This window comes from Octodon degus, unplaced genomic scaffold (assembly GCF_000260255.1).
Source record: "Octodon degus isolate 3935 unplaced genomic scaffold, OctDeg1.0 scaffold00030, whole genome shotgun sequence".
NCBI classification, from domain to species: domain Eukaryota; kingdom Metazoa; phylum Chordata; class Mammalia; order Rodentia; family Octodontidae; genus Octodon; species Octodon degus.
In genome coordinates, this window is record NW_004524606.1 from 19,577,462 (window position 1) to 19,592,962 (window position 15,501).

The 15,501-nt window shown below is 43.1% G+C and overlaps 1 protein-coding gene across 1 annotated transcript in view; it reads left to right on the forward strand.

The window, feature by feature from the left end:
• The window catches only part of Itpr1 (inositol 1,4,5-trisphosphate receptor type 1), a 381,954-nt gene that overhangs the window by 292,957 nt on the left and 73,496 nt on the right, over nt 1-15,501 (forward strand). The window contains exons 44-45 of the mRNA XM_023713283.1: nt 11,568-11,748; nt 13,906-14,159. Of these exons, the coding sequence (XP_023569051.1) occupies nt 11,568-11,748; nt 13,906-14,159 (435 nt within the window). The remainder of the gene's footprint in view (nt 1-11,567; nt 11,749-13,905; nt 14,160-15,501) is intronic.

Consider the following 15,501-nt stretch of genomic DNA (forward strand, 5'->3'; position numbering starts at 1 on the left):
CCACATGGCTGATACGGCGTTCCCAGGTGCACTGTTGGCTCTTGCCTACATTTCCTTCTTAATTCCAAGGAAGGTGGTTTTTATCTTTCTCCACTCTCCCATTACAGATGAGTAAACTGAATCTGGGTGTTAATCAACAACTTGTCCAAATCTACCTAATTCCTAAGTCAACACTTATCCACACATTTCTGCTTTGCTGAGAATCAGGGATGCAGTCATCATTCAGCTCTGTGACTTTACCACACACAAACAACTGCCAAGGATTATTCTTGGCCTTGGTGTAAATTTTACGTCTGCAAGCCTTGGAGTTGTAGGTCAGGAAATGTGTTGCTGCATTGTCCTCAAGTACACAGGATGAACACATGACCCAGGATTTGTCCCAAAGATCAACTTCTCAGACCCTCCAATTCCTGCTTTAGTTCTCTTTTTCTCAAGTTCAGATCAACCCTGTGGTTGTAAGACAAGAGTCCTACCCAGCCATCACGAGGCCATCAGTACCAGGTCTTCCTCACAGGTGAGGACTCTTCTCCCTGGCACCCTTGTGCGTGATGGGCAGGACACATTCCTTGGTAGTTTAGTTTTACAAGCATCCTGAGTACTTCCTTTTTCAGGTCTCATGATACAGTTTGGAGGCCTGATGAAAGGCCACCATGTGCTCTTTGCAGCTGCTGCTGTACAGCAAGTCTAGGAGTCACTTGAGAATTTCACCCAAACTTCCAGAAGACACTTGTTGAGGCATGGAATCAGCCCCCAACACTCCTGCAGCCCAAGACAATTCAGATTGTTGTTCATTTTCTTCTTTGAGATGACCAGTCTGAGGATCTCAAACCTCTCTAAGCACTTTAACACAGATCTTTCCCAAGAACTCATCAGAGGCCTTTGGAGGAAAAAAAAAAAAAAAGCAGTGCCTCAAATTCACTCAAAAAGCCACCCAAACACCTTAGACTTGTGGCAGATTACCAATGGGTGCTCTCATATTTCCCCCCACTTTAAGACATTTTGGGGTTACATCTGTTTTATGTTATTTCAATGATATGGCTTTTAGCAGTTTTACATCCCATTACCATCTTTGTTTTTCTCTGGAGTCTTTTCGTTTTTTTCCCCCTTTATGTCTTTGGCCAGAAGAGAGTTATGGCAGCAAGTCCCCATAGAAGATGCTAACCTTTGACACCCATGGAAGCTTTGGTAATTGAACCTAGATAAAAGTTAGGTTCTTGTTCCTGGCTCAGAGGAACAGGATCTTCCAGAACAATGGCTGGGCCACTTCTCTGAAATCTATTTGATTTTACTGTTTAAATATTGCTAGAGATGGCTGACAGGTTACAGAGACCAGTAAATTAATGCCTTCTATATGTTATTTAGAAAGTAAAGTTTATGGGCTGAGATGTTTATGATAAATATGTGTGGTGGTAAATATGTGTTTGTGTTCTGACCCACACAAGGAGCCTTGCTGCTTATCACATAAAACAGAGTTTCTTAGCAAGTAGTAGCTCTTGTGGACCCTGAGAGAGAACAGACATGAGACATATGTTTCTCTCTCAGGAAAAAAATGTGTGTCTTGTAAAACAGGTTGTGAACTTTGCTGCCTGTCCTAACCTGAATTAATTCTCTCTGAAAAGCACCATGAAGGTCTGTTGCTTTAGCCTTGACCATAAAGCCGCGTGTCCCATTTAACCTGAGTGAAGGTCTTCCACCCTTTTTCTCAGGCATCAGGAAACAGTGGGCTGAAACGTGGCCTCTTTTGCAGAATAGTTGAAACAGGGCATTTGTCTCTAAGCCGTCAGGTAGTGGCTCCACAGTTTGGATGAGGGAGGGCCTTCTTGCTAAAGATTAAATTGAAATGTTGATGTGATGCTCTTCCAGTGTACACTTGTTTCATTTCATGGCTTCCTCCCTTTCCACTTTAAAGTTTATTTCATATCTGAACTCTAAAGCTGGAAACATCTTCAGAGAGCAAAAGCTTCAGCTGTTCACTGGTTGAAACCCATCAAACCTTGCTAAACCATTTCTTTTTAGAAAAGTGAGTGATCATTTCTGCAAAGGTGTGTTCAATTATAAATGTTCAGTGGTTTCTTTTTTTTTTAAAATGTATTTGGTACAGGGTCTCACCACCCAGCTTGGACTCATAGTGATCCTCTTATATTCAGCCTCCCCAGCTCTGGGTTTACAGGTGTATGCTGCTCAGCATGCCCAGGGGCAGGGCTGGCACAGCAGGTGGTGCCAGAGATCGAACCAGTCCTTGTTCTTGCCTAAGCAGGTGCTTAGTCCACTGAGCTACCTCGCCACCCTTTGGTGCTCAGTTTTATTACTGGACCCTTTTCTGATGTCCAACATTTCGTGTGGTCATGAGTAGTTGACCAACGTGGGGAAATTTTCATGTTGAAAAACTTGGAACTTTGTGGGAAGTATAGCGTCTGACACCAACCTTGTATTCTACCTTTGAGTGTCTTTTGCTTTAAAAAGTGAAAGCAAAGGTGTTTAAGACTATGTGAATGGAAATCAGAATGATTTCTGTAGCTAATAATTTCTAGCCAGTTTTTTTTTTTTTTAGCTTCCTATATTGTGACAGCTACTGGGAATTGCTGTTCATTGTTTTCATTGTCAGTATGGAGGCCACCTTGAACTACTACAACCAACTGGAATTGTTTATCACCAGATATTAATTGTACACTATACTTCTTAGTAGCCAGCTCATTTGGGGTCTGCTTATGTTCCAGTGCCTTTCCTTTGAAAGGAGTATTATTGTTTCACATACTATCACCTAGCATTTGCATAATGCTCAGTAGTCATCAAAAGAGTTCTCACTTTTTTTTTTTACTGCAACCTTGAAGGACCCCCAGATTCCACACAATGAAAACAAGGCAGTGGTGCTGTCCTCTTTCTTCAGATAAAGAGCTCCCATGGCACAAATAAGGGTCAGTAAGTTGCCCACAGTCATGGGATTGGGGACTGAACCCATGGCTAAAATGCAGGTGTCCTGACTGTCAGTTCTTTAGGCATTTTGTACCTGACCAGGTGTGTTTCATTACCTAGGTTGTGGTTTCTGATCTTTGAATTGTGATTGTTATCCTTGATTTCTAAGAAAAAGACTCCAGGCCTACAGCAATCATTATGTGACAATGACTTTCTTAACTGTTTATAAGCTACCCCTGGAAGACCTTCAAATGACAGAACAAGGTTGTTTGGGAGTCCATATTAATAAACACATCAGATTTTATAGGAAAACTGAAGTCTTCCTGTGGGTTCCTATCACAGTGGTTCTTCACTGTGAGAGTAGTCTCTGAGTAACTTGGAGGCTAAGCCAGGTTGGATTGTAAAAAGCCAAAAACTAGTCAGAGTATGAAGGCTTTAACGTTGTTTTATTAGTACATATTAATTTTATAAAATATTAGGTTTCAGTGTGGCATTTTTATGTATCCATATAACATGTTGATGGTGTCCATCCCCCCAGCACCCTTCCTGACCACCTCCTCACTCCTCCCCCTTATCACTTCCTCTTGAAAGTCTGGCAGATTCTTGCTCAGCTGATTGTTAGCAAAGCTGGTAGTTGGCATAGGTTGACGTGTTGGATGCATGGGGCCGACTGTGGGGTTACCACTTACAGGGTGCGGGACCTGGCAAGCACTTTAACTTCTCTGTGCTTTGGTATCCTCCACTCTAGGGATAATAATGACATCTACTTCATGGGATAGTTATGAAAATTTAATGAGATAATGTGTATTAAAACTTAGGCAGTGCTTGGCAGGTTGGAATGTTCAGTTGCTGTTCATTATAATGTGGTTTACGGAGGGGCCCCAGGAAGTAGTGAATTCTCAGTTAATCACGAGTGGAGGAAGATAACCAACATGTGCCCCAAATCTTGGAAGGCATTAACATTACTTTGTTCTTGCAGGATAGGAATGAGTTGGTTTAGGTGAAACTTAATCTCTCAAGTCCCAGAGTTGGTGTGAAAAGAGGAAAATCAAAGACTCTAGGAAAGACTTTTTGTCACTCTTTGGAAACATGTTGACTCCCTGTTCAGCAGCCACATTTTTTAAATTTTTGGACTTAGCCTAAGAACTTAATTCATTTTGCAGCACCTAAGGGAGTATGCACAGCAAATGTCATAGGCTGGGTTGGTCAGGGTCAAGTCTTGCGAAGCAGTCAGTTGGAAAATCTAATTCTTTGGATTCTCTCGAGGCCACACACAGCGCACAGTGCAAATGCTCTCCTTGGGGCAGGCTCAAAGTTCTATAGCTGTTCTGGCCCTGGACTTCTCATTTCTGAAAGCCGTCCCCTGCTCCCACCAGGAACTCATCTGGATCACATCCAACCATGCTTCCTGCTGCTGCCCTGTCCTATGGCTTAGATGCCCACACAAGGCACATGCAAGCAGGCTGGCTCACATCCCAGGGGTGTCATGATCCTTGGTGCACAAACTATGTTTTCCCTTGATGCCCTTCAGCTCTGTCCAAGATGCCTGTTTTGTAATGAGGAAGACTTTTGCCTTTCATTCATTTTTCTGAGTGTGTATTCAGGAGATAGCTTATATTTCTCATTATTCTTCCCAAGATCTCTTGGCCACACAGTTTAATTGGAATTTTGATGTTCTACACCAAAGAAAGGAGTGTGCGCCCAACCCTTGCTGTCTACTGTCTTCTTGCTGTCTACCAAGTATCCCTTGTCTGTTAGACCATAGTCTTGGAATACCTCTTGCCAGCAAACAGTTTCCATTTCTTTAAAGTACTTGGCAGGGAGGAGTGGGTGGCCATGGGGTCAATTAAGTAATACCTTCTTATTTTCAAGAATGGTGTATAAAGATAAACTTATTATTTTTCTAATCTAAGTCCTTAATTTGTTGGTGAGTGTACTTGGCTGTGATCAGAGACCTGGAATGTCAGCTAAGGCTGTTGTTTTAATTGACCACAGCCCAGAAGGAACTGGGCTGCTTAGGCAGTTGTGGGGGTGGGGAAATGGGGGGTCTCCACATCCTTAGCAGACCTTTTTCTTGTTGGGCTTCAATTTCCTCATCTGTGAGATGTGGAGGGCTGTACTAACCTGGATTACAAGTGCTGCTCTGTGGAGTGCCAGGGTTTGCTCCATGGAGAAGTTTCTGTAACAAGAGGGAGAATCCTGCCACCATGTTTCAAATTGAGCCATTCTGTTGTCTCTCTCTTATATATGAGGTCTTTGTATAAGATGCTGTTTGGAGAGAGAAAAGAGTTGGGTTGGCTGCAAAAAAAAAATGTTTAGTAATTGTTGGAGTAGAATGTCTCTAGCTTTAGCATTCTGTGACTGGTATTCTCTTACTCTTTTGTTTGTTTTATTTTGAAGCTTGGCTTACCACAGTAATGCCTGCTTCCCCTCCCATCACTGCTCTTGAGATAGCCAGGGCCAGCGGTCACTTCCTCACCCCACCCCTCACCCCACTTCCTTCCCTCAAGCATGTCCTGCACAAGAGTTGCTGTCAGGGGTGTCTGGGACTGGCAGTAGAGATCTGCCCCTGTCCCTGCCCCTGTGCCAGCTTTGTTTCCTTCATTTTACCACCCTTTTGTTCCTGTCTGGCCTGTGAGGCTGGTCATCCTCATATGGGTTAAAAATGCAGGTGGGGAGGTAGAGGATTTCTTGGGACTCTGCCACAAGCCACTGGCTTCCCCTGATCCCAGCTCTCTCATCTGTAATGTGACGGGTTTATGAATGATGGTATCTATCTTGGCGATCTTCTCAGACGCTGATGAGACAGCATCTATGAAAAGGGCTTGGGAATCAAATGTGATCTGGAGATAATAGTAGGGTGAGGAAGGTCAGCAGGCAGATGCTATTCCCTGGGGTGGCAAGGCAGCTTCTGAGGGTGGCCCCTTGTGTGTCACAGCTTTATGTAGTTCTCTAACTTTCTAGAAGCAAAGCAGAGTTTCTTTTTTCTGCTTTCTTTACATTGTACTATAGTTCACATACCATAAATGCACAGATTTTAAGAACAGCACTTGATTAAATTTGACAAATGTTTTTATACCTATTATAATTGTGCTCTGTGCACATTGGCCAAGCAATGGCCGTGACTCGTCCACATGGCTGACACTGACAAAGGTTCTACAATCTGAGGTACAGGATCTCAGGATAAATCCTGAGGGGATGTCACTGACCTTCTCAGACCCAAAAGCTACAACTCTTGTTGCATAGGTCCTGCTTTACCTTGGTCTTAACCATCCAGAAGGAAAGTATAAAAACGAAATATAAGAAGTAAAGCCATGATGTGATGTTGAGCTGTAGGGGACTCAGGGCAACAATTTCTGACATTGACAGTGAAGCAGAAGACCCAATACTATTATGGGCTACTGGACTCATTTAGAATATTTTGCTGAGTTTATACACCTATAATATTTAAATGATGGAACTTAACAGAAAAAGAGGATACAGATGAATGTCCATTTTGTATCTGTGTATTCATAGTGGTTAGGATAGATATATAGTTACATTCTCTTAATGAATAGAGTGATTTGTTCTAATGGTGTTTGTAAATAGAATATCATGTCTGCATCTTGTACAGCAATTAACTACAAGGAAGAATGTATGCAATGTGTTAATTATTGAAACTGTCCTACCAATTTGGTTTGAAACTGTCTCATTGCTATTTGTTTCTCAATAAAATTATGGAAAAAAATAATTGTGCTCTGTGGCTGCTGTGAACAGTTGCCACATTGACTTCAAGTTACCAGGTTTATTGTCTTATAAGTTCAGCACAAGTCTTACTTGACTCATATCAAGGAGTCGGTCAGACTGTGTTCCTTTCTAGAAACTCCAGGAGAGCATCTACTCTCTAGGTGTTGCAGCTCATAAAGACCGCCCACATTCCTTGGCTCATGGCCCCCTCCTTCATCTTCATATTTATCAGTAAGAATCAGAGTCCTTACATTGCTTCTGTTATCCTCTCCTGCCTTCCTCTTCCAGTTTTCAGGCCTCTTGTAATTACCTTGAATAATCCACGATTATCTCCTTAGTTTAAATTTGACTAATTAGCATCCTTGATTTTATCTAGTGCTCTATGTCTGCTCTGGCATAAGAGGTGAATTCTACTCTACTATGTAAGGTGACAGCACTCACCAGATTCTAGGGATTAAATTAAGGACATCCTGAGTGGCCATTTTTCTGACCTTTGTCAGAAATGACTGCTACCACCTCAAGGGAGACTTTTCCTTCACTCTGCAAAGTTCTCTCCATCCCCTTTGTAGTCTCTTCCCATCTTGTGTCTTGAGGCAGCTGTCCTTTTGATATCTCTTGCTATTAGTCAGTTAACTTTGCCTGCTCTGGGCCAGATTGCCCTCACACCTGCCAAGTGGGGTGGAATGAAAAATGTGGAAAGTCTTATCTCTGACTTTTGGCTTTTGGGTTTGGGGGAGGGGCCTTGGGTAGGAATTGGTTCAGGGAGGGAATGAGCAGGCAGCCAGATGGAGCTAAGGGCTGGAGGCCACAGGTACCTGCCTGCTCTGTCCTTAGTCATACCTGGAGTGATAGCCCTGAGGAAGGTGCTTCTCCCTTCTTCCCCAAGGGCCAAGAGCAGTTTATTGCAGAAAAGTTTAAAGAATGGATCCATAGACTCTGGAGGGCCTGATCTCTCTGAGTTGAAGAGGCACCAGGCACCTGAGAGGAGCTTGTGAACACCTCCCATAGCCGTAGGCTATAACAAAAGCTCTGCTTGGGGGCCCTCTTGTGCCACCCCTTTCTTCTTTGGAGAAAACTTCTTAGTTCTTCACCCATGAGGTGGCCCTTGGTGTTCACTTCTCCTTATAGAGTCCGGCTGCTTTATTTCTGGAGCCCAGTTGCCTTCCTTCCCAGCTACCTTTACTGGGCTCAAGCTGAGGCCTGACCTCTTGCTCTGCTCACCTTGCCTCACTCTCCACCTGGGCATCGTGATGAGATTACATTTTTCACAGTGAGTTTGAATGTCCCTGGGCTGTACTAGACCAGCTAATGAACACTATCTTTAGGATGCCCACAACTTTCACAAAGGGGTATTGATCATCACTACACATCAGAGTCATGGTAGGTGATGCACAGGGAGGTTTGCCTTGAAGTCATAGCACCTTGTAAGCAGACTGTAGTGATCTCACTGGGGCTTTAGACCACCACAAAGCGTTGTCCTTATACCAGTGAGAGGAGTGGGGTTGCAGAAGTGTTGTCACTTTCTTGGTAAAGTTCTGAAGCTAAAGCCCAGGTCTTTGTGACCCTGGAAACAGAATTCTCACTGCTGTGCCATCTCACCTTCACCGCTCACAGAGCTGCTGCCACTGTGACATTGCTTGTTGATCTCCTATACTAGCAGTAGAACACAGAGCTAGGACAGTCAGGCCCTGTGCCATGGCATCCCTTTCATGTGAGTTCAGGGAGGCCAGCCAGCTTGCCCATAGTCACAGAGCAAGTGGGTGAGGGATCTGGGGTTCAGGTCATCAGTCACAGGAAAGTGTGCCCCGCTGACCCCTTTGTTAAGAAAGCTTCCTTTCTTGGAAGTGCTTATTGTATTTCTCCTTCCTGTAACTGATACCCCTCTCCTTTCATTACACAGGTCCTTGGAGCCAAGTCTCAGTTTCCCCTGAATTTCTTTACCCCCATCTTCCAATAATCATCCTTTTCTCATTTTGTTTTTCTAAAGCTTTCTTGTATCTTCCTTGTATCTGTTGTCCATCATACTGTTTTACTGAGCGCATTCTTTTGATAAATCTGCTTCAGGTCTTGGATGGACAGCCTAGTGATAAATAATACAAATTAAATATCCTGGCCACTACAGAAACATATACGGAAGCTCAAAATCCTCAGGCCCTTGCAGTTTTCTCCTTTGCAAGAGCTTCCCTTGCCTTAAAGGAATCAGGTAACATCTGTAGGACTGACTGGCTGGATGTTAAGCAGTGTGATTTGCAGCAGGCTGTGCGTGTGCTGCCTAGTACTGGCACAGATTGAGAAGGCTTCATTTGTTTATATATTTTTAATTAAAGTGCTTTCATTTGGGTAAATGACCAGATTGTCCCAAAATTCTTCTAAAGATGTCTCCCTGCTGGGGTAGCAACTGAAATAAATTGTCCTTAGGGTCCATAGAGTCAAGGAAGACTCAGGATGTGGGAAGATGTTGTGCTTCTCTTGGTGTAAAGTCTAGTGCCTGTTGTCAGACAACTATAAGTTATATTGTTCATTCTCATGTGTCTCATTTTGTTTGTGGATATGGCTGTAAAAGAGGTGAACATTTGGAACTTGAATTCTTATTTTTGAAAACAGTTTTCCAGAATTAATTTATTTGGTTGTATTTTTGTCTGGTCCATTGCAGTGAAGAGGGTTCTGATTGGAGGGGATCCAGTTATGAGGAATCATAAAATGTTTGGCTATAGTGACTTTTTAACCAAGTAATTAGGGAGTTCTTGCTGCATGTTGTACTCCTTCTAGGAGTACTGGAGGCAGCTGCCAACCTCTCAGGGAGACACCTGTCTTCATCGAGTTTACACTCTCCTAGAGACCAACAGTGAAGGCAAGTGTTATTTCAGGGTGTGCTATTGCTCACAATGCATGTGAATAAGCCACTGGCCTGAGAGCTGCTTTAGTGCTATCCTCATTGGTGAGATGACATTAGTGGTGAGAATAAAAGGTAAGGTCCTAGCCATGCAAAGAGCCAGGAACAGCAACTGAAGAGGGCAGTGGCATTGAGTATCTGCCATAGAGCTATTTCCTGTCTGACTCTTGGATCACTTTCATAAGGATGAAAGTCTGTTTTAGTAAATGGTCATTAGGGTGACAGTCAAATCACCACTGTGTCTTTTCTCCACCAGTCTGCCAGTCCCATGAAAGGAGAGTCCAGGTCCTTTTCATTCACCATTGTTTCTCTTCTACCCAACACAATGCACTCATGACAGGTGCACAATAGTGGGTGGAAGGATGGATGGAATGGGAGGAACCTGACAGTACACCAAAGGCAGTAAAGGACAATGGAGGATACTCAAGATTTAAACTTGGTTCAGTGGTGGGAGTTTTAGAGGACTCAGTGACACATGGAATGATAAGGCTGAGCAGTAAAGGATCTGGGGATAAGTCTGTGGGCATTTGGAAGTAGATGGAGGATAAAAAATAGAATCAGAGAGCACATGTAGGAAGAATAGATTCTGTGCTATGTGTAAGAAACAAGCAGAAGTTAAGAACAGCAAGAGAGAGATGAAAGGACACAATCAAGACATTCACTGTGGGCAAATGGGATAGATCTTTGTTAATGTGGCATGTGGACCAGTGGGCAGAAGTGTTGAAGTGACTACAGTTACACATTGACAGGTAGAAAGTATAACAGCTCTCCAGGGAGGTGTAGCAAGCATTGCAAAGTGAATATAGGCCAGAGTGGGAAGAGATGGGGACACTGAAGGGTGTAGAATTGTAGTTCTTTCTAGATTTGGAAGCCTAGGGCTTCCCTGTAAAGGGAAACTTTCCATCTTTCCAAATGGGAGGATGTGAAGTTGGCAGAAAGATCTTTTGGGAGAAGCATATATACTGTTTGGAGTTTGTTTTGTTTCTCTGGAAATTACCGTATTGTATTTTTATGTAAATAATTCACAACAGTGTGGTACATGCAAGGGGGTAAGAAATAAATACTCATAAATGAAGTTGAGATTCCATATTGTGTTTTTACATCAACAATGTATACTCTTGCTTGCAATGGGTCCAAAACCAAATGTGTTTCCACGAGGCAGTTACCTGTTAATTTTGAGCTTGTTTATCTAACCACCCTTATCTGTCCTTTAAAGTCTTACTTGAAAATCACTTTTTTCATAAAGATTTTGAAGTCAATAAAGTCCAATGTCCCCTTCACCAGGTCTGAGCTTCTATAGCATAATCATATATCATCTTGAACACTTTTGACTTCCCTGTGTCAGTGTGACTTGCAGATGGTCATCCTTACTTTGTTGGTGACCCTTGTGGACATTTGACACACCTTACTCATCTGCATGTCACTCATCAGGCTCTGGACAGGAGGGGAGCACAAGGAAGTCCTTCCTCAAACACATGACCACCCTGAGTCATCACAAAATATTTCCAAGACTGGAAATGTAGTTTATTGGTAGAGTACTTACTTGTCTAGCATTGTCAAGGTCTTGGGTTTGATCCTAGCATCCAAAAAAATTAAACAAGCTTTCCCATTCAATTGTTTTCTTGTTTTGTTTTGTTTTTAATACTGGTGACTGCACTCTGGACCTGGGCTTTCCAAGGAGGCACTTAAGCCACTGAGCTATCTTCCCAGCCCTCTCATTCCATTGATTTTGGAATTTTTTGTGTGTGTGCAGGGGAGGGAAGGGTTATTCTTAGCTGGCTGAAATCTGGGCTTCTACAAGTTCTGCAGCCTATGTGGCTGCTTTGTTCACATTTGTTGTAAAGGTTCTGTGCTGAAACCTTCAGCCTTCGACACCAGAGCATGGTGGTCAGAGCCATGTCAACCTTAGTCTCAACCCAGCCTGGTAAGATTTGTAACTGGCTCTGATCTCCACTACATTTGGGTGTTTAAGTGGGGTTCAGTACCTGGTCTATCACAGCCCTGAGAATCTATGGGTTTTTTCTTCTTTTGGCAGCACTCCTTTTTCTGCCGACTGACGGAAGATAAGAAATCGGAGAAGTTCTTTAAGGTCTTTTATGATCGAATGAAGCTGGCCCAGCAGGAAATTAAGGCAACCGTGACTGTGAACACCAGTGACTTGGGAAACAAAAAGAAAGATGATGAGGTAGACAGAGATGCCCCATCTCGGAAAAAAGGTAATGCTTTTCTTCATCTTCTGCTAGCCGGACTGGGAACCACAGAGGAATGTGGTGTTTTCCTGGATGCTTCTTTGCTTATAGGCTCCAATTTACATTGTGACTAGGGTCTTCCATAGAGAAGGCCAGTCTGGTTAGTAAATGAGTCTACACAGTGTGCTGAGTCTTGCTACTCAGGGAGTCTTCTTGTTTCAAAAGTTAGTGAACATTCTTAGGTTTTATTGAATATTCTTTTCTTGTGATTTCCATTTACAGAAAGTGGAGAGAAATGTAGTTTATTGGTAGTGTACTTTAAAACTGGTATCTGTCAGAGCCGGCCAAATAGCTCAGCGGATTAAAGTGCTTACAAGTAGGCACAGGGGCCAGGCATGCTGAGATGGCAATTGAGACTGGGCATGGTGGCACATGCCTGTAATCCCAGCTCTTGGGAGGCTGTAAACAGGCAGATCACTACAAGTCCAATCTAGTAGTGAGACCCTCTACACCCTGTAGAGCCTTCCCTAGAATAAAAATAAAAACTGGTATCAGTCATTTAGCAGTAATTTCTCCTTATTTTCTGAAGTATAAAGAGGATTATCTGTGAACTCACTGGCAGAGAAAAAAGTAGTGAAGAATGGGTCCACCTACAAGTTTTGGAGTCTAGCAGCCTGGAGCAAATTAATCAAATGCTCTGAGCATTATTTTACAAGTTTAAAGCTGGATTTCTCAACTGAGCACAGCTGAAATATGGAGAATCTGTTGCCATAGGATTTGTCCTGTGCACTGTAGCATGTTTAATAACATAAGTGGGCTCTTTGCAGTTAGATGTTAGTTGCATATCTCTACCCTGAACCAAAAATGTCTCCAGATAGTCCCGCTTATCTCTGAGGAGAGAACAGAACCCCTGGTTAAGAGCCACTCATCTACAATGCAGATAATGAAAAGAAAAATAAGAACAAATACATTTACTAAATACTTAGTATGCATCAGGTATGTGTTAGCTTTCAATCTCTGTAACAGATACCTGAGATGTCAATTTACAAAGAGAAAGATTTATTTTGGCTCACAGTTTCACAAGTTTGAATCCATGATCAATGGGCCTGTTGGCTTTTGGTCCTGTGCCAAGCAGCTCATCATGATGGGAGTGTGTGCAGAGCAAAGCCCTCACCTCAAGGCTAAGAAACATGAAAGACAGAAAAGATCAGGGCCCACAGCATGTTTTGTGTGTGTGGTACTGGGCATTGAATGTGGGACCTTGTGCTGGCAGGCAGGCGCTTATACCGCTGAGCACATATACCACCGAGCTATCTCCTGGTCCCTCCTAGAGCACTTTTTAAGGGACATCTTCAGCCACCTAAGACTCTCATGGGCTCCATCTCTCAAAGATTGTCCTAGACCTTTGTTACCACAGTGAGGGACTAGACCTTCGGCACAGGGGCCTTCAGCATACATTTCAGAACCAAACTATAGCAAGGCTCTGATCAAAGGTTTTTACCTGCATCAATTTGTTTAAAGCTCAAGCTAACCCATTACAATAGGTTTAATTGTTATCTCTAGTTTCTACACAAGGAAACTGAAGTACCAATGTGATAAATCACTTACTACAGTCTTGCAGCTGAAGAACAGTGGAGCTAGCATTCAAATCCAGGCAAATCTGGCGGCAGAGTCTGTGTTTATAGAGCCATGGTTGTATCACAGGGTTATGCTGAGGACCAGCCAAGATAGTACATACAAGATGCTTACTCATGATGTCGTGGCATTTTGCAAAGGGTCAGTCACATATCAGTACAATAACAATAATTAGAGTGGTAATTAGTATTAATTAAGCCTCTTGGGAACCTTTCAGAGATAGAATTCACTGATGGTCTCCCATTTTGCAGAGGAGGAAGCTGAGGCTTAGAGCCTTAAATTAATGAGGTCAACAGAGCCTATACTAAGGATTTTCTTATAAAATACAGTATAGGACTAGATGAAGTGTGAGAATCATAGCAAGCTGGCAGGGCTTGACTCCAATTTCATCCTGCCTATGAACCAAGAGGAGAGAGTGACTTCCTACAGTATTGTGCCAGCTTGTGGATCTCTACTGAATGCTAGAATCTCTTTTCTAAGCTGGTCTTTGTTGTGCTGAGTGATGCTCCTGAAGATACAGTGAACTTAACTATCATGTTTGTGTTCTAGCGAAAGAACCCTCAACACAAATAACTGAAGAGGTCCGGGATCAGCTCCTAGAGGCATCTGCTGCCACCAGAAAAGCTTTTAGCACCTTCAGGAGGGAGGCTGACCCTGATGACCACTATCAGCAGGGAGAAGGCACTCAAGCCACCACTGACAAGACCAAAGATGACCTGGAGATGAGTGTGGTCATCACCATCATGCAGCCCATCCTCCGTTTCCTCCAGCTGCTGTGTGAAAACCACAACCGAGACCTGCAGGTGAGGGGCGGGGACGCTCCAGGACTGGCTTCATCTGATAGTTCAGTTCCTCTCACCTTGGCCAGATTGCTAGAGTTGAAGATGAGAGTATGGTTGTCTGGAACAAAAACCTAGACAGCTGATGTATTTCTGTCACAGGACTAAGGATCAGTTTCACTCACCCTGGGGGCTTTCTATGTACTTGTTTAGTGTATATAGATGCCTGCACACACATGTGTCTGGTAGCTTGCTGCTGCTTGGCATACATAGAAGTATGTCAAGCTCACACAGAAGTTGAATGGATTATTAAATACATTAGATTTTCAAAATTACACAGAAAGTTCTAATTAAGTACGGTAGTCATGCACAGCATAATGACCTATTGACCAGTGGTAGCATTCATATATGATAGCATATGTCATCTCGCTTCAGTGTGGTGAGCTGTACCATCTAGGTTTGTGAATTTGCTTTGTGATATTAGCATGACAAAATCATCCAGCAACATATTTCTCAGAACATATGTCCATCCTTGAGTAATGCATGACTGTAGTTCTTGATTGACTGAAGTACCTGTTTTCTGGTGTTTTACATGGAAAGTCTCATAAGTCTGAAGTCTACTCAGAAGTCTTTACTGATTATTTCACACATTTTTGTTCATTTTCTTGTTTGGGGATCAAAGCAGCAGTCACGGTATACTGAGCACTTACAACATTCTAGATGCTAAGGGTTCCTTATATAACTACTTGTTATAGTTTATCAATAAGGAAAGTGAGGTGCCAGGGATATGATTAGGGAGGACAGAAATGGGACTTGAGCCAGAGATTGGCCCGAGTCATACTGTTGATCAGCTGCCATGACAGGTAACATGTTGTCCATCTTATGAAGTTTCTAGCAGCAGAAGCTGGAAAGACTAGATAGGCCTAGATCTGTGGACCCAGCCTCACCTGAGAGAAGCACACTGGAGCTCCGGGACCTGTGCCACTGTCTGGTTTGGCCCTGACTCTTGAACCTGGGAAAACCAGCCCTCTGCCAGAGTAATGGAGGGATGGACAAGGAAAACACATGTAGGCAGTCTCTCTAACATGGAATGTTTCTTCCTAACAGAAGCACTTTGGCACTGGTAGTCTTGTGTGCTTGAATGGCGATAATTCAAAAGGGAAATACTGCCAATCCATGTCTGGCAAGGGGGAGGTACACCTTTTAATACTATGTCCCTGACTTTGTCTGATGGGTGACTTCACAGTTCTTCACAACTCTGGCTGGACCATTTGGTATTGCCACATTTCATTGCTATCACTTAAAATCTACCACAGAATCTGTGTGTGGACCAGCCTAGCAGTAAATTATATTGTTAAATAGTAAA